The sequence below is a fragment of the Danio aesculapii genome, unplaced genomic scaffold, assembly GCF_903798145.1.
Source record: "Danio aesculapii unplaced genomic scaffold, fDanAes4.1, whole genome shotgun sequence".
Taxonomy (NCBI): domain Eukaryota; kingdom Metazoa; phylum Chordata; class Actinopteri; order Cypriniformes; family Danionidae; genus Danio; species Danio aesculapii.
The window spans coordinates 53,358-74,175 of NW_026613645.1; the positions used below are offsets into that span (position 1 = coordinate 53,358).

General features: G+C 36.2%; 1 protein-coding gene across 1 annotated transcript in view; it reads right to left on the bottom strand.

Moving 5' to 3' along the window:
• Positions 1–20,818, bottom strand: part of ddr2l (discoidin domain receptor family, member 2, like) — an 81,263-nt gene that overhangs the window by 45,297 nt on the left and 15,148 nt on the right. Inside the window, exons 2-5 of the mRNA XM_056452484.1 lie at positions 6,653–6,756; positions 6,476–6,578; positions 3,091–3,319; positions 1,303–1,450 (exon numbers count right to left, since the gene is read on the bottom strand). Coding sequence (XP_056308459.1) covers positions 1,303–1,450; positions 3,091–3,319; positions 6,476–6,578; positions 6,653–6,713 — 541 coding nt within the window. The 5' untranslated portion in view covers positions 6,714–6,756. The remainder of the gene's footprint in view (positions 1–1,302; positions 1,451–3,090; positions 3,320–6,475; positions 6,579–6,652; positions 6,757–20,818) is intronic.

The following is a 20,818-nucleotide window of genomic DNA, read 5'->3' on the forward strand; positions in this document are numbered from 1 at the left end:
ATTTGAAAACATTAATGATTAAAAATATATCGCCTATTAGGTCATCATCATTTGGTGCCGTCATAGACACCACTAAAATACCAACACCTGAATATTCTCAAAAAGTACTCCAAATAATAAATATTCATGGAATTTTGAAGTGCCCACAATATTAACATTGTGTATTATCATGATATATTGAATTATTGATCATTCATTCATTCATTCATACATTTTTCTTCAGCTTAATCCCTTTATTCATCAGAGGGTCGCCATAGTTGAATGAACCGCCAACTTATCCAGTATATATTTTACACAGAGGATGCCCTTCCAGCTGCAAACCAGTACTGGTAAAAACCCATACATACTCATTCACACACACGCTCATACACTACGACCAATTTAGTTTATTCAATTTACCTATAGCGCATATCTTTGGACTGTGGGGTGGGGAACCGGAGCATCCGGAGGAAACCCACAGGAACACGGGGAGATTATGCAAACTGGGTTGCAGCTGGACGGGGCATCCGCTGTGCAAAACATATGCTGAATAATTTGGCGGTACATTCCGCTGTGGCGACCCCTGATGAATAAAGGGACTAAGCCAAAGGAAAATGAATGAATGAATCAACGAATGATGTGTGTGGTAATAGGGTGGGGAAAATAATACGCTTGCGCTTCATTCCGCTCCATTTCGACCACAATAAAATGTATTTTGTTTAAAGAATTGTTTTAAGTGTATGGTTTTTCATTTTGTTCGAAATAAATCAATTTAAAATCAATGCGGTGCAGGATGTGGAAATAAAACCTGTGCTGGGCTAAAACTTGCAAAAGATACTTCTATTGCACCAGGCGCAACTTGTATGATGATGATGAAAAGCCTTTATTTGTCACATACACTTTTACATGTAGCGAAATTGGACCCCCCAACCATACACAAACATTACACATTTCAGGGAAAGATAGGTCAGATGAGAGGTAGCTTTTAGAAAGAGGAAAATAAGTAACGTTAGGGAAGAGGGAGACGAAAAAAATCCCCTCTCAGACCATCCTTAAAGTAGGGCGGTAAGAGATCAGGGAAAAAAAAAAACCCCAGCAACCAAGCACAAAACCCATAGACATAACATCGCAACAGGGGATGTGGATATAGTACGATGATAGGGCCCTCTGACTTTATTTTTCATTTACATTTTGATCAATAATTTCGCAGACTGCGTACATTGAAGGACAGCTACGTACAAACTGCAATGAAGATACGACATGAGCTGCTTTGAGATAATAAAATGACTGTTTAATGTATTGTGTTTGATTCTTGTGACTCACCCTGCCAGGCGCACCCAAACAGCTCCACTCTCATACACACAGTGTGAACGGCGTCAGTGACAGGAATCAAGCGCAGGAATCGAGTGATGATGGGAGGATGGAGATCTCGCACCACAGTGTCATAGGTGTTCACATTGCCCATTATAATCTGAAATGCAGTAGTTCAACAATAAGCTGTGATCATATGTGCAAAACTGTTAATATAGATAGTGAATAATCGTGACTAATCACATGCAAAATAAAACTTTGTGTTTACATAATACACTTCCTGACAAAAGTCTTTTTGCCTATCCAAGTTTTAGGAACAATAAATAATAATTTGACTTCTAGTTGATTATTTGGTATCAGAAGTGGCTTATATGAAAGGCAAAGGCCTCTAGATTACACTTATTTTACCAAAATAAAATATGATCATGCCTTGATTTTTAATTATTTAATTAGGACAGTAAGGTCTGACTTTGCTTAGACAAAAGTCTTGTCACTGAACAGAAATAATGTAGAGAATAGAATATAAAGTCATGCTGCAGAGGAAAAAGAATGAATATTGTGTCTGACTCCATCATGAGCTTGGAGGACTGCATCCATACATCTCTGCAATGATTCAAATCATTTATTAATAAAGTCATCTGGAATGGCAAAGAAAGCGTTCTTGCAGAATTCCCAGAGTTCATCAAGATTCTTTGGATTCATCTTCAATGCCTCCTATCCTGCTGAAGAATTTACCCTCCCTGGTGTTTGTAGTGTAATGGGCAGCACAAATGTCTTGATACCTCAGGCTGTTGATGTTGCCATCCACTCTGCAGATCTCTCACACACCCCCATACTGAATGTAACCCCAAACCATGATTTTTCCAACACCAAACTTGACTGATTTCTGTGAGAATCTTGGGTCCATGCGGGTTCCAATAGATCTTCTGCAGTATTTGTGATGATTGGGATGCAGTTCAACAGATGATTCATCTGAAAAATCTACCTGCTGCCACTTTTCCAAATGATCAACTAGAAGTCAAGTTATTATTTGTTGTGCTTACAACTAGGATCGATGGCAAGACTTTTGCATATTCATTATGTACTACCTCAAATCAGAAAAAGTTGGAACTGTATGGAAAACACAAATAAAAAAAAGAAGCAATTACTTAATTTACTTTGACTTGTATTTCAATGCACACAATATAACAAACAATTTTTAATGTGCTCCTCATGATTCTTATTGTTTCGGTTATCAAAATAAACATGTATTCCATTTTTTGGTTTTTGTCCCTTGTATATTTCTCCCCCCAATATCTGTTTTATGGAAAGAAGATTTTTTTCAACACATTTCTAAACATAATAGGTTTAATAACTCATTTCTAATATCTGATTTATTTTATCTTTTCCATGATGACAGTACAAAATATTTGACTAGATATTTTTCAAGATACTAGTATTCAGCTTATTTAAAGGTGATATTTAAAGGCTTAACTAGGTTAATTAGACAAGTTAGGGTAATTAGGCAAGTCTTTATATAACAGTGGTTTGTTCTGTAGACAATCAAAAAAAATTGCTTAAGGGGGCTAATAATTTTGACCTTAAAATGTTTTTTAAATAATTAAAAACTGATTTTATTCCAGCCGAAATAAAACAAATAAGACCAGGAGAAAAAATATTACAGGAAATACTGTGAAAATGTCTTGCTCTTTTAAACTAGAAAATATTTGAAAAATATAACATAAAATTCACAGGAGGCCGAATAATTTTGATTTCAACTGTATATATAAATGATATTTAACAGTCTATAAAATACAGCACCTCATTGCCGAAGCGGTTTCTCCAGGAGATCCAGCGGTGTCCATCTCTGCTGTACTCCAGACGGTATTTGCGTGCAAATTCGATACCAGAATTGCGAGCGTAGCGGCCCTGTGTAGCAACAACGGTGAGGAAGATGAGCTGACGAAGGTCAATCTGAAGATACTGAACATCTGAGGGCTGCAGTTGACCAGCAGCACACCAGGCGCCTTCTCCCTCCTCACGGTTCAACCTGACCACACACACACACGCACACGCGCACACACACACGCGCACACACACACGCGCACACACACACACGCGCACACACACACACGCGCACACACACACAGACACACACACAGACACACAATATATGATATAGTTATGCACTATTACAGAAGAGTGCAGTTTTTCTGTATATCAGTGCACAAGCGCAATCACAAATTGAATATTGATTTAAGTTGAAGTGAGTTACACACAATTCATACACAATATTGCAGAATTTTGTTTTCTGTTTTGCTGATGACAACAGTTCCCAACCAAGCCAGAGCAGAACATTTGTGCATCTGTGGTGTTTTTAGAACAAATAATTGAAGTAAATGATTCAAAATTCACTCATTAAGACAAAAACTTGTTTTAGTGTGAGATTTTTTATTTTACAGGAATAGAAAATATGATTATCAAGACTGTACTGGATAATTTATATATATATATATATATATATATATATATATATATATATATATATATATATATATATATATATATATATATATATATATATATATTAGGCATGTGCCGGTATCACATTTTCATGCTGCGATTAATTGATTGAGCTTTTACCACGGTATACGGTATTATCACGATATTGTAATTTTACTAGAGAAACAGGTAAAAAAACAAAAAACTTCAATAACAAAACTTTTAATTAACTAAAAGTACTTCAAACATTTAAATACAAATAAATATAAATAGCGCCAATATTGGAAACCACCCATACACACTCATTCACACACACTCATACACTACAGCCAATTTAGCTTATTAAATACACTATTCACTCAGCCTATATTCAATAATAAACATAACAAAAACTGCCTGCTAATGCATGGGTAAATCTTCAAAGGGAACAGTGTTACATTTTAACCTCTTTCACCTCATCCTGCTTGCTGTTTCACTATCTAAACAATGAAAACATAATATAAGTCAAATTTGTTTTATTTTGATATTATGATTAACAGACACCAAACAGCCTCGTGTAGCTGCATATTTTTATGAGCATCATCTTCACACTGCATATTTATAACAAAACAGGGCTTAAATATAACTGTCTCCTTTCATTTCCATTGAAAAGAATGGATTTTACCCTGTCTCTTTTGCAGAATATCAGTTTTAATAACCAATAATGGCCATTATAACAGTATAACGTACATTAAATTTAAACGATAAAGGTTAGCAATCAGTCAATGTGCAGAATCAGTGTATGTGGTTACATAAATTAATATATTAGCTTTGCACTCAGCCAAAACAGTTAACTGAGAACAAGTGATTCAAAAGACATAAGAATTGTTAGATAGAGACAACAAGAGGAATTCAATATCACGTTTAACAACTATAGTGAGATGAGATCATCCAGCAGATGAGCTGTCTGACATGCACTGAACTCTCACCTGGGGTTTATGCTTACCCGCTGAACTAGTGGCTGCAGCTCTGGGCAGAGAGTGTGTGGTCACGTGATTTGCGTTTTTAGCCGTGTACTAGAATGAACAGAGAACTTTTCAGAATCGCTAAATGAAACGCCGGTGTATTTCCCGCGATTTTTCTGCGCCTCCCTTGCGTTTCTTCTCTCTAACTCTCGACTATTTTGACAAATACACACAGACGACGCACGCTCACACGGAGTCCAAAATAGGAGTTTGTGATTGGGCCAGCCCAATGTCAATACCGAAAAGAGCCAATGGGCTGCAGGGTGTCACATGGGCCGGCCCGGTCTGTCTGTCCGGGAAAAAAAGCATCTACTTTCAGAGAGTCACAGATCACAGCAGCGTCAATCAATAAGGCAGAAAAAAACGATAGGCTGCTTAGCCTTTTATGGGCCGATCAGATCATAAGACCATGATCAGCCCGGCCCAAAAAGTACGTCGGCCCACCGGGAAAGTGCCCAGTCTGCCAGATGGCCTGCGTGTGAGGATTATAGTGCGGTGGCAGCGGCGGCGCGCACTGCGCACACAGGGCTTCTACATGCGGGGATTGTTTACATCAGAGTGCGCATCAGTTCTGCGCAGCATATACGCAGTATTTCTTCAAGCGGTTGATGGAAAATAAGCTAAGGCGCGTTCTAAGAATATAAATTCGGATCTATTATTTTTCACGGTATTTTGAAGTGCCCGCGATAACAATATCGTGCATATTCATTACCGTGATTTATCGCATTACCGAATACCGGCACAAGCCTAATATATATATATATATATATATATATATATATATACTATAGAACAAACCATCATTATACAATAACTTGCCTAATTACCCTAACCTGCCTAGTTAACCCAATTAACAAAGTTAAGCCTTTAAATGTCACTTTAAGCTGTATAAGCTGTATCTAGTCAAATATTATTTACTGTCATCATGGCAAAGATAAAATAAATCATCTATTAGAGATGAGTTATTAATACTATTATGTTTAGAAATGTGTTGAAAAAATCTTCTCTCCGTTAAACAGAAATTAGGGAAAAAAATAAACAGGGAGGCTAATAATTCAGGGGGGCTAATAATTCTAACTTCATATTTGCATGTAAATGAAACAATTAACATTTCATCTGCCGAACCGAACCAAAACTGTGAGCGAACTATGAGAAGTCTGTATTGTTGCACCCCTAATATACTGTATAGATAACAAACATTTCGGAAAAGGTAAATAAATTAAGAGACTACTTCAATGTTATTGTCGGTTCTCAGAATTCGCTGTTGTTTTGAGTAAAATGTTTCATTCATTCAATTATTCATTTTCCTTTGGCTTAGTCTCTATTTCAAAGGTTGCCATAGTGGAATGAAACGCCAACTATTCCAGCATATTTTTTATGCAGTGGATGCCATTCCAGCTGCAACCCAGTACTGGAAAACACCCATGCACATACACTATGGCCAACTTAGTTTAGTCAATTCACCTATTGCACATGTCTTTGGACTGTGGAGAAACTGGAGCTTACGGAGGAAACCCACGCCAACACGGGGAGAACATGCAAAATCCACACAGAAATGCCAACTGGCCCAGCCGGGACTCGAACCAGCGACCTTCTTGCTGTGAGGTGACAGTGCTAACCAATAAGCCACCATAATTGCAGAAAAATGTTTATGTTTTTCGTAACTTATAAACTTTTGTTTTCTATCAGATGTGACTTACCTTGCGTATTGAGGGCCTGTGCTGTCGTACCACTGGCTGGAGGCTGTAATGTCATCATTTTTGATCCTGCCGTCCTCCATGCCGAGAGGATACCGACAGTGAGCTGTTCAACAAGCACAGTATGAGTTAGCGTCTGTGTGTGGATGGATATATATTTTTGTGTGTATGCAATGTTACCTGGGTCTATCTGGCCATTAGTGTGTGTTAGTAAGAAGGCCGGCAGCAGATAAAGCAGCATAGTGAGACCTCAGAGTCTTCAGACCAGAACACAGACTACATCTCTGAAAAACACAAACGCATACACATCAGGACTGCATCATCTGCTCATAAAATACAAAACAAGCAGAAATTATGAGATCACGATGATATCAAAACAATACAGAGACATACGTTGATTAAAACTAGACTAGTCGGCATCTAGCTCTCTGCAACTCTCACACTGTCGCCCACTGAATCTAAACAGAGCTGCCCGGTCAGTACCTGGACTACATGGGAAAGCTAAGTTGTTGCTGGAAATAGTGTTAGTGAGGCCAGCAGGGGGGTGCTCAACCTGCAGTCTGTGTGGGTCCTTATGCCCCAGTATAGTGAAGGGGACTCTATACTGCTCAGTGAGCATCGTCTTTCAGATGAGACGTTAAACCGAGGTCCTGACTCTCTGTGGTGGTTAAAAAAAATTCCAGGATGTCCTTCGAAAAAAGAGTAGGGGTTTAACTCCGGCATCCTGGCCAAATCTGCCCACTGGCCTCTGTCTATCATCGCCTCCTAACCATCCCCATATACATAATTGGCTTCATCACTCTGTCTCCTCTCCACCAATCAGCTGGTGTGTGGTCTGGCACAATATGGCTGCCGTCGCGTCATTCAGGTGGATGCTGCACACTGGTGGTGGATGAGGACATTCCCCCGCAAAAATATGAAAAACGTTTTGAGTGTCCAGAAAAGCGGCTACATAAAATGTAGGAATTATTATTTATAGGTTACAGATCAAACTACAGACTTGTGTGCAACCTGTTAACAGTAAAAAAAGCCATATTTCATTAGAGAAATAGATTTTTCACATTAAATGTTAAATACACAACCAAGTCCCCTTTTGACAATTGACAAACTAAAAAAACAACAGAGTCAATTTACCAAAATAGAACATTTTAGTTGGATATACGCTACCTTTCAAAAGTTTGCGGCCAGTTTTTTTAAGCATATGAATTATTTAAATTTCCAGTAATTATTATTACTACAAATTTTTCTTAAATACAAATTTTTATATGACAGTAAAATAGTACAATTAGTTATTTCTTAATAAAAACAATATTTTTCTTTGTTGTAATAATAATTAATAATTGTAATAATAATAATTTATAATAACTTAATAATTTATAATAATAATAGTAATAATAATATAATAATAATTTATAATAACTTAATTTATAATAATAATAATAATAATTTATCAATAATAATAATAATAATAATAATAATATAACATTTTTATAATAATTTGTTATAATAATAATAATAATAATAATAATAATACGTTACTAATATTTTTTAATAATAATAATTAAAAGTTTATAATAAGTTAATAATAATTAATAATATTAATAATTATTATTAAAACTATTATTATTATTATTATTATTATTATCATAACAATTAATATTATTATTATTATTATTATTATTATAATAACAATTATTATTATTATTATTATTATTATTATTATTATAACAACAATTATTATTATTATTATTTTATTATTATAACAATTATTAATGTTATTATAATGACAATTATTATCATTATTATTATTATAACAATTAATATTAATATACTAACAATTATTATTATTATTATTATTATTATTATAACAATTATTATTATTATTATTATTATATTATTATAATACATTTTATAAGAACGAACTGAGCTAGCTGACCAATAAGAGGACGTTTTTTTTTTTATTTCTAAAGGAGGGTTTCATAAAACCAGGATATAAACAGACAATTTAAAATAGTAGACACAACAGAGTATAATAATGAGGAAAAAAAGAAAATAATACACATTTATATATATATTTATATAGACAGAGCACAAACGTGTTACAATGCACCCAATAAACATAAACAAGACTTAAAATGTAGCTGCCTGTGCCAAAACTCCAGAGTTAAAAGAATGGGCCAATATAAGGACTAAGACAGCTTCATATGAACGTTTACGTTACAAACTACATTACAAGAACAAAGCAGGGGTCCCTGTGAGTATCCCAATGTGGGAAGACTTTTGGTCTTATGTGACGATGTCTTGTAACACAATTTAAAATTATGCGTTTCTTTATAATATTGTACTTTTGTCTATGTTTACCACTGTATACATTCTGGCTTTACATTTAGTAGGCCTGCCAGTGATCATTTGTAATATGTGTTTGTATAATTTTGTCATGTACCAGAAGAAAACAACAAAAAATCTTGAAAAAAAAAGGTAAAAAAAACTTAAATTAAAAAAATTAGCTGATTGAGCACCCTTTAAACTGTCAGAGAGCCGAAGTAAACTGATGTTTTCCTGCACATGCAGCTGCAAAGTCCTCTGGGTTTTCCGGGTCCTGTGGGAACCCGCAGGTCATATTAGCATCACTGCTATGCTAAATATGCAAACTATGCCAGAGCAGATGTGGCCGGGAATCACTGAAAAATTCGGCCTCGTTGAGAGTCAGTTTCTCATTAGCGACGAATAAAAGAGGCTCTTTCCTAAAACACAAAGCATCATTGAGACTAGAATTGTAAAAACATTATATAAAATACCATGGCATTGTATGCATGTGAGACCGCATATAAAACTTTAAGTGAACAATAATGTTTTATAGGCAGCAATTACTCATGCGCGCCAAAATTATTGCGCCATTTGATAAATAAATCTTGGTTTGATGAACATAAACTCTGTGACATGAACTCTGTGACATGGCTATCTCATAAAATGTTTCTTTAAACCCACAAAGACCTGCTCTCTCGCATAAAGACAAGCTGTAAAAGAACCATATTAATGAGATGTTTCGATCCAAAACCTCAGTCGGGGCTTTAAAACTCATTTCCAGATCTCTTTATCACAAAAATTCAAACATCACATTTATTGCTAATTTAGAGGTCAGATTTAGACAACCATACACTTAGTATGATTGAATTAAAGGGGTAGGCTCACCCAAAAATGAAAATTTACTTATCATTAACTCAAGCAGGGGCGTAGCAACCGGGGGGGACAGGGGGATCCGTCCCCCTCACTTTTAGAGACAGACCATTTAGAAACAGGTGATTAATAATTATATGAACGCATGATCTCATACAGCCGTCCCCCGCACTTTTAAAATGTCCACTACATTTATTATTTAACAACAATTATTATTATTATTATAACAATTATTAATGTTATTATAATAACAATCATTATCATTATTATTATTAAAATTATTATTATTATTATTATTATTATTATTATTATTATTATAACAATTATTATTATTATTATTATTATTATTATTATTATATATTATTTAATAATAGTGGGGACAGTGGGATCCGTCCTCCTCACTTTTAGAGACAGACCATTTAGAAACAGGTGATTAATAATTATATGAACGCATGATCTCATACAGCCGTCCCCCGCACTTTTAAAATGTCCACTACATTTATTATTTAACAACAATTATTATTATTATAATTATAACAATTGTTAATGTTATTATAATAACAATCATTATCATTATTATTATTAAAATTATTATTATTATTATTATTATTATAACAATTATTATTATTATTATTATAACAATTATTATTATTATTATTATTATATATTATTTAATAATAGTGGGGACAGTGGGATCCGTCCTCCTCACTTTTAGAGACAGACCATTTAAAAACAGGTGATTAATAATTATATGAACGCATGATCTCATACAGCCGTCCCCCGCACTTTTAAAATGTCCACTACACCCCTGAACTCAAGGTCAAGTGCTTCCAAACTTTTACGAGTTCAATTAATTTTTTCTGTTCAACACAAAAGATCGTTTGAATTATGTTGGTAACGGGTAGCCATCGACATCCATAGAAAAAACAAATACACTCGAAAAGAAAAGTTTTGCTACTTGTTCAGGGAGCACTATGCCCAGGCGCATTTCCCAGCGCGTGGTTCAGTTGGCCGTCCCTGGCCCGGTTGGTGTCCCAGAGTGCGGTTCGGTAGGGCTTTGGCGCATTACTCTTGTAGTGTGAGTGCAAAGCGAGCCCGAAACCGATAACGCGACGTTTCATATGATTTATTAATCATTCTTACTTCTCAATGAACGCAAACTGTCGTCGTTTATTAAAGACGCAAACCCCTCACTGCACGACAGCCAGGGCTGCACGATTAATCGGAAAAAAGATCACGTTCTCGATTCGACCCTACACACGATCTTAATTCAGCTTTTCTACGATTCGGCCAATTACATTTTCAAGGTCAGGAGAGCATAAAAGCTCCTCGCACAAGTCTTCACAGGAACATGAATGCCTTCAAATGGCGTTAAAAGTGTCACATCAGTGGTGTAGTCCTTGCTATACGCACGTATACGCCGTATGCCTACTTTTTTCCATGAGCTGTTTGGGTATTACCACTTCTGAGGATCAATAATTGTGTATGCCCTCGGTATACTCACTTGTTTTGCTGATTAGACTCCCCTAAATTGCATGTACTCACGTCCACTTTAACTCTATACCAAATCAGTTTTTTAACTTGGTGCATTTTCTATAAATTGCGCCATTCTCCGCCCCCTGACTAGCGCAGTAGCTGTGAGAAAATTTCGTCAACTGAATAATGTCGCGCTGAAACGCTCAGGTAAAATTATAAAACAGCATGGGCATCGCTTTACCAATTCTATATTTATTTATATCCATTCATCCCTCCTAAAAGTTTTGCAATTAGCTCATACTGTACACTACTTTATCGCCTCAGTCCCCTTTAATTTTGATTTTGAGAGCCGCGCTGAAAGAATGATTTGCATGTGTGTGTGTGTGTGTGTGTGTGTGTGTTTTATCACAGTGACGGCAGCCATGAGCTGCACTAGGAAGTGAAAATGAAACTGGCCGCACATTATTTAAATGATCATAACGCATTTTACAGTTTACGACAAGCATTTGATATGTTTTTTCTTTCAAAGCTAACACGTGGTGTTGTGCATGAATATAAATGTTTAACAGTGTCAGTACAGCTACTCTAGCTTATATAATGTTGAATATAAATGCAAGAAGAAATCTGATAATGACAAATGTTTAATTTTACCAGTGAATAAATGGACTAATAATGCTGTCAATGACAAATGACAAACACATGTCTCAAACATAATAATTCAATTTTTTAATTATGAATGCTTGTATTCTGATATAATTTAACTGTGAATTAACAAACAGGACATATTGAAAGTCTGTTCAAGTCCAGCATAATGACTACAAAATTTAGCATTTTAAGCAACAGTAGACCTACACAAAGGCCTAATATTATAAGTGTTGTTTTCCCATATCATCACTTTAGAATTATAAAGGTTCTATCTGACATTTTTGTCAAAATTTAGTTGACATTCTTATTAAATGACAACTTATTGTTTACATTAATACTTAATGTTGCGCACACACACGGTTTACTATATGGATTGCAAAAACTTTGAAGCTCAATATCTCAAAATCATTTAAAACGCCGGAAGAACCTTATAATTCCAATGTGACGATATGTTTGAGAATTAACAATAATAACAGGCTACTCACATTAACCTTTATTTTACATCTAAAGAATCGTGAGAAAGTATCGTGATCTTGATTTTAAGCAAAAAAAAAAAATCGTGATTCACATTTTAGCCAGAATCGTGCAGTCCTTCAGCAAACCTCCTAATACCTGCAGCTCATAATTTATGAGCATCAAAAGTTGTGGATCTGTTCAGCAAAATATTTGACTGCGTGTCACTGCATCCCAAATAGGCTTGTGCCGGTATTCGGTAATGCGATAAATCACGGTAATGAATATGCACGATATTGTTATCGCGGGCACTTCAAAATACCGTGAAAAATAATAGATCCGAATTTATATTCTTAGAACGCGCCTTAGCTTATTTTCCATCAACCGCTTGAAGAAACACTGCGTATATGCTGCGCAGAACTGATGCGCACTCTGATCAATTCCCACATGTAGAAGCCCTGTGCGCGCGCCGCCGCTGCCACCGCAGCCACCGCACTATAATCCTCACACGAAAAAGAAGCATGGCGGAAGGAGGAACGCTGCCGACAATTTATCCCCCTTCAAAAAGGGTAAAGTCAGAGGTTTGGAAATATTTTGGGTTCCAAAAAAATGCAGAGGGATTGCTGATCGAAGACGGTTTCCCTTTGCACATTCACTTTGATATAATTGCTCAAGTTTACTTTTATATTGTGTATTGTTTTATTTATATTTATTTGTATTTAAATGTTTGAAGTACCTTTAGTTAATTAAAAAGTTATTAAAGTTACTAAGTTGACGAAACTGAAGTTTTTTGTGTTTTTTTACCTGTTTCTCTAGTAAAATTACAATACCGTGATAATACCGTATACCGTGATAAAAGCTCAATCAATTAATCGCAGCATGAAAATGTGATACCGGCACATGCCTAATCCCAAATGACTAAAACGATATATCTAATGCAACTCCACTGTGCTGAGCAAGAGCGCTTCTCTTCATGTTAAACTGAACAGTCGCATAATCGATGACGTAAGCGTGCTCAGGTCCGGTAGGTAAAGATGCAGTGTGAGAGCAAGCCGTGGAGGGAAAGGGGAGGGGGGACAACCGCGCTTTGGCATAGTTTGAGGCAACTGTAGCTAGTGAGAGTACATCTTTATTTAAAATGAGCTGAATCAACACAATTCTTGTCTAAATTGTCGTAATTTGATGAAAAGCAAAGCAAATTACTGAACAAAAATTAGGTTTTGGCTTATATTTACAGTAGAAACTTGACTAAATATCTTCATGTAACATAATCTTTCATATACTAATGAATTTTGGCATAAAAATCTAATCCATCATTTTTGACACATGCAATGTATTTTTGGGAATAGCCAAAAATATGCTTATTCAACAGAAGACTAGTTTTGTTGTACAGGTATCCAAAGCTCATCAGCTGGCCTCTGGAGTACCTCAGGGATCTGTTCTAGGTCCCCTACTCTTTTCTATTTACACCACATCACTATGAACTAGTGTTGTCATGATACTGGAATTCGATACCAATCAGTACTGACATTTTAAAAGCGCCCATTTCCCACTTACATTTGAGCGCGTTCTTAAACAGCGCTGATTTGCTATTGTGTTCACATGCTCAACAGAAATGACTGTGATTAGCCGTGAAGGTCATCAGTTCACTTACAAACTCATTGCGAGTGTTGAAGCTGGCTTCTGCTGATGAAACTGCAAACTATCTTCAGTAAAACCTTATTTTTAATTGAATCTCTGACTCCGGCTCTTCTTCATCTGACAGACTGGTAATTTTTTTGGGTTCAAATTGTAAAATACTCCTACAGTTTTGGGTAACTAGACACTAGAGCGTTTTAAAGCCTTGAAGATCAGTCGATTCATCAAGGGATTGCTTGTGTGTGAGCTTGTCAACAGACCAGCTGATCTTCGCAGCTTTAAAACGCTCCAGTGTCCCTGTATCTGTGGTTACCCTCAGTAAAAAGCGGTGCGTTCGATGAACTGATGACCTTCACGGCCAATCACAGTCATTTCTGTTGAGCATGTGAACACAATGGTCAATCCGCACTGTTTAAGAACGCGCTCAACAGCGCTCAAATGTTAGCGGGAAATGGACGGGTTTAAAATTTCAGTATCAATTGGTATCGTGACAACACTAATCGGACCATGATCTTTCCTCAAACATATTAACCTTGAAAAGTTTGAAAAAGTTACTTTTATGAAAGTTTTTAATAGTTTAAAGTGATATATTGTCTGGTGTTGATGTTATATATTACAATACAAAAACCTTATTTTACAGACTTATTTCTCTATATATTATTTCTTCTACATGATATTGTTTCAAACTACTAAAATGTCAATAAAAGTCACTTCGTTAAACTGCAGAGTTGAATTTTCAACATTAAGTCAACAGAGCAGAGATCAACATCCCATAATGCATTTCACAACCGTAAACAGACAGAAAACACCTGTGAATCACATGGAAACTGTTAATTCACAGACTTTTTACAGTGTCTTATGAAAGTTAACAGCCACTTGATTTCTAACATAGTTCAAAATATGTTTTTTTGTGTTTAACAAAAGAAAGAAACTCAAACCTGTTTTGAACAAGTGGAGGATGAGTAAAGGACAGAATTTAGCCTTCTTGGGTGAACTATCCATTCAAAACACTTAGTCCCTGACGTGAATGACTCCTGAAATCATGCAGCTTGTTGACAAGAGGGGATTTCCTGATACAGTATTTTGTTTTGGACATGTGTTGAAGAAGGGGTCTAGTGTACAGAGTCTAAAGTGAAAGTACACATTAATGGAACATTTTTTTAAATGACAGCAGCCAAAATTAGCATGCTGTCGTCAATAATACCATTAATCATTATACCATTAATCAACAACAAAAAACTAAAAAGCCTAGGATTGAAATTGGAATATATTAAGGGCTTTATTTTAACAAAGCGCGTGAAGCAAAAGCATTAAGGTTGTGTCCGAATGCACTTTTGCTATTTTAACAATGTAAAAATATGTTCTGCTCTCTGGCGCATGGTCTAACAGGGTTGTGCTTATTCTCTTAATGAGTTATTGGTGCGTTTTGAGCATAATGTGGATTAAACCAATCAGAGTCTTATCTCACATTCCCTTTAAGAGCCAGCTGTCTCCTGCCATGGCGCATTTACTATTTACAAGGTGGACTTTGTAAGTGGAAAAACTGAATGCTTCACTAGTGAGAAAACAGTTAAACAGAGCATCTACAGCGCGAGGATAAAGAACTTTTAGGCCCAGTCCCAATTCTACCTCTTAGCCCTTCCCCTTAGCCAATTGGTGTCCCAATTCTCTTTAGCTTGAAGGCGTAAGGCTAAGGGGAAGCAGTAGATAGCCCCTTGAACGAAGATTTTTCAGGACCACACTCGAAACCAAGGGGTAAGAAAATTTCCCAGAATACACCAGCCACAATGGCAGTAAAGCTGCACCCAGAAATAAGGAGATCCACAAATTAGTATTTTTGTCATTACTATAAATTATTGCAACAAACCAGCACATGTTTTAATATATTCATAACCGCATTCTTTTTTTAATATCATGCTTAAAAAAAAAACGCTGCTAAAATAAAAACTCTTGTACAGCAGTCCCACAACATTCTGACACTCGAATACCCTGTCAGAAAAGTCTAGTGGCTGGGAATGGGTTTTTAACAGTGTCTGCTATAATGTTTTGGTGTGTTTACATAGATGAATATGGCCACAGTGTTAATTCACAGTATAGTTACGATCTTATTGCCACATTAGATCGCTATGATAACATAATATCGTTGCCTTCAGTGATTTCCTGAAGATAAAAACCAAAAAATAACACAACTGGAATAACTACAGCAGTCGTGATCGTCTGGTTTCATATGAAGCGATGACATATGATGACGTGTGCAGGTGCTGTAGTGCTGTCCTATTTCTTAGGGGTAAATTTTGAAGCCCTTCCCCTTCACACTCGGTTGTAAGGGCCAAGGGGAAGGGGTACAAAATAGAGTTGGCCTTACTCTTCACTTTACTCCTTTACTTTTGTGTAGTAAGGAAACAGTGGAAACTCACTTTACTAAATGCATCCTATAACCTGCATATTTATTTTAATTTCGTTTGTTAAGCGCAAATTTGTTTCAAAACTATTTCTAAATTCAGTTCTAATTTCCAACAAACGAATAAATGAACAATAATAACAAAAGTGTGGTCAAAAAACTGAGTTATAACCAAACACACGTGCTATTTTTATGCTCCATATGGTGATGCAGACGTCTCCAAAACCCAACAGGTGGTCAAATCTAAACTGGTTTTTATTAAAACAAATATAAATAAGCATATAATAAATAATACTGATAATAATAGTAAAATTAAACAAATGCAAATTATCGTCAACAAACTGAAAAAAGCCCCTCGGGGGGAAGAAAGCATGGAGGCAGTGGTTTTTATATTTATATTGTACCATTTTAATCCTTTAATTTTTTTTCATCTGTAAAGATATTTGTGTATTGCTGTACATCCGTGTGTATTAAACGCTAGGCTAGTCCTTCACGCCCACTGTTTCCATGTGCCTGTCAGTGTGCCTTATTCTCCTCCCTCGGCTTCGTCAGACAACAGACAGACATGAAGGAAGCAGATCTCACGTAACGTTTGGGAGAAATACTACAATAAGAACTTTACCAATGAGTATTTGATGCAATTGCAACGATGAGTCACACACAATGTCATTACAAAGTTCACGCGCACACACACAGACAGCGCGGACGCACACACAGAGACAGCGTGCGCATTTAGCTTTGCACTCTTTTTGCACGCAAATGTGACAGGATACAGGTTAATCTCCACTGCTGTATGGATATCTGTTATGTTAATGTACAATATAAACCTGATTTAACGTCCACAAACCGGGATTGAAGCGTCTTCTTTTATAGTTGTTCTGACACGCGGCTGTGCTGATGAAGTAAATCGCACATGCACTGTATTAAAACATTTTAAACATGTGAAACTTACTCTTGATCACATTTGATGATGATGATTGATGATCCTAGCAAACTGAACAGACCTTTTATTCCCGGCTGCTTTGCGCTCGTCTGGTCTTGTTGGTATGATTATACGCGTTACTACGGAGACATGTTAATACGCAGCTGTCAATCAAGTCGGTGGGTGGGGGGACCGAACTTCTACATCAAGTTGCGGTCGGCCTCAAAACCACTCCAATTGGTCCACCGTTTTTATGTTGCTAAATTGAAAAAAAAAAGGACTGGGTGTGTTTATTTCACCCCAATATGACAGTCTATACACTATACTTACACATATGTCTGTCCAAACAGCTTGAAAAGTAGATTTTTCACCACAGGTGCCCTTTAAGCAATGTGTAAGCATTTGGACCTGCATAGGTACATAACTAACGCGCTCTGCACTGGACTTTAGAGCAGCTTTTAGTTGGTGAATGGCACGGTCTATTATAGTTCCTCAAAATAGCAAGACACCAACACACCTCCTTTTTAGACTGGCACACCAATAAGTCCACAAAGTGGCGCAGATAGATTTGCTACTCAAACAACGTGGAGCAAAATGTAATAATAATCGCACCATACACGTCTTGCGCCTCATTGTGCCGGTATGTATGATAGGGCCTAGAGCTGCACAATTAATCGAAAAAAGATCGCGATCTCGATTCGACCCCCTAGACCAGGGGTGGGCAAATTCGGTCCTGGAGGGCCGGTGTCCTGCACAGTTTAGCTTCAACTCTAATCAAACACACCTGAACATGCTCATCGGTGTCTCCAAGATCACTAATTATCTATAAGCAGGTGTGTTTGATCAGAGTTGGAGCTAAACTGTGCAGGACACCGGCCCTCCAGGACCGAGTTTGCCCACCCCTGCCCTAGACGATCTTAATCCAGCACTTCTACGATTCTGTCAATCATATTTTCAAGTTCAGAAGAGAAGCAAAGGAAGCTGCACGAGTCTTTTCATTGTTTCACATACATTGCTCAGCAACATGGACACCTCCAAATGATGTTGAAAGAGTCACATACTGTATTAATAAGGTATAATTCACCTAAAAATGTCATTTTTGCCTTCCTATAATGCTGTATTCACGGCCGGGAAATCACACATGACGTGAGCTGCTGACCGTGAGCTGTTACTACAGGGGGGGGGGTGTGGTGGGGTGCACGCCCTACTTAATGATAGACGCGAGCATGTCAACTTTAGTGAACAGAATCTGCAGACTGTGAGTAACAGGTAATAAATCTTCAGTTTGTGGCACAGAGTGATCGTTTGAGAGCATGAAGTATGAACAGCACATCGTGAAAACGTGCACATCATTTAAATAATCATATGCATTTTAGAGTTATGATTGCGACAAGCATTTGATATGTTTTTACTTTCACAGCGAACACACAGTTGTGCATGAAAATAAATGTTTACAGTGTCAGTATAACTACTCTAGCCTATATAATGTTGATTTAACCAGTGAATTAAATGGTCTAATAATGTTGTCAATGACAGATTGCAAGCATAGGCCTATATCTCAAACCTAATTCAACATCAGAATTATTATAGCTAGAATAGAATTATTTATAGAAACCAGTAGACCTACACATGATATTATTATTGTTGTTTTACCATATGTTTGAGAAAAAACAATAATAATTGCAGACTCATATTAAGCTTTATTTTACATCTACAGAATTGTGAGAAAATCGTGATCTTCATTTTAAGCAAAAAAAAAAATGCGATTTTCATTTTAGCCAGAATCGTGCAGCTCTAATAGGGCCCATAGTCTTGGCTAACTTTGAATACATTTTTTAATACTGTAGATGATTGATCATAAGCCTATGCATTTAAAGCTGATGTATGGTATTTCTAAATAGTATTTACAGTAAGTGTTATAATAAGGGTTTTTTTGTTTACAATGTAAACTGGATAAAAAAACTGTGACAACAGAACCATGATACAAACCAAACTAACAATTCTATGAACCATCCCACCCCTACACAATATACAGTTGAAATCAGAATAATTAGCCCTCCTAAATTATTAGCCCCTCTGTATTTTCCCCCAATTTCTGTTTAACGGAGAAGATTCTCAACACATTTCTAATCATAATAGTTTTAATAACCCATTTCTAATAACTGATTTATTTCATCTTTGTCATGATGACAGTAAATAATATTTGACTAGATATTTTTAAGACACTTTTATACAGCTTAAAGTGACATTAAAGGCTTAACTAGGCTAATTAGGCAAGTCATTATATAACAGTGGTTTGTTCTGTAGACAAATGAAAAAAATAATATTGCTTAAGGAGCTAATATTATTGACCTTAAAATAGTTTTTTTAAAAAAGTAAACTGCTTTTATTCTAGCCGAAATATAACAAATAAGACTTTCTCCGGAAGAAAAAATTATATAGGAAATACTGTGAAAAAGTTCTTGCTCTGTTAAATATCATTTGAGAAATATTTGAAGAAGAAAATTCACAGTATGGCGAATAATTTTGACCTCAACTGTATCTTGCAGAAAAACAAAATACTGCAATAAATCATGCAGCCCTAATGGAAACTCAGCAATTGAGCATCAGCACTGGAAAGATTGAGATAAATGCTGGTGTTGTTGTTCGGACAGACAGTGTGGAAAGTGTGTTGACTGCAGTGCGTTTACTGCGGAGGGTCTCTCTGCATCCTCAAACCTCAGACCGCAGGAATGTGTCTGATTTCATGAGAGCATCACGCCCCAGCCATTACCCCAGAGACAATTACACACAAACCATCATCAGCCATTACTTACAACATCACAAGTTCACCGAGTTTGGTCCTTACAAAACAACATCACAGGCGAACCATGACAGTGGATTATTTGTGCTATAGATAAGAAAGACACTATGAATGACAAAAATATCCAATAAATGGAAGGAGGATCCCAAGTTTGATTTCAGAATTTAACAGGAACTTCAGTCTGATCTCATGAGGAAACGTAACTAATTTACGTGTTATCAGTTTAGTGGCTAATTCATACCAATTCCTACTCAGTGGTTGAACTAGGTTTTGCACTCCTGGTTCAAAACACGCAAGCGCAGGTTGCAAGACTGATGACATCAATAGCAGTGTGCCTGACTGTTGAGCCTAAAGTCTGATTCAAGACTGATTTAAACCGTTTTCTAAATAAAAGCAACAGCACACAATAGAAGGAATATTTTGCAGATAAAATTTTTGTCCCAACCAACACCTGAAATATATATTTTATAAATGACTTCTGTTTCTTGCAGCTGAACAACAGAAAACTGACAATGATCACCTCAGGTACACCTCATTTATTCACTGTTAAATGCTAACAATGTGAGTTTGAATGCCATATTACGTGACATTTATTGCCATACTACTGAAAGCAGCAGCAGATAGTTCTTCTCAGATCTTGAAAATTAAATAAACCATTTGAAATTGAACTTTAGAACTGTGACTTAGTGTAAACCAACACATATCAGTGATTCAGCATCTACATTTAATAATGTTAAAGAGGTTTAATATGTATTAAATAGATTATAAACCTTACCATTTCGTTGAAGTGCAGTGAGTGCACTATTATGTGCCTCTGAATGGCTGTATTTA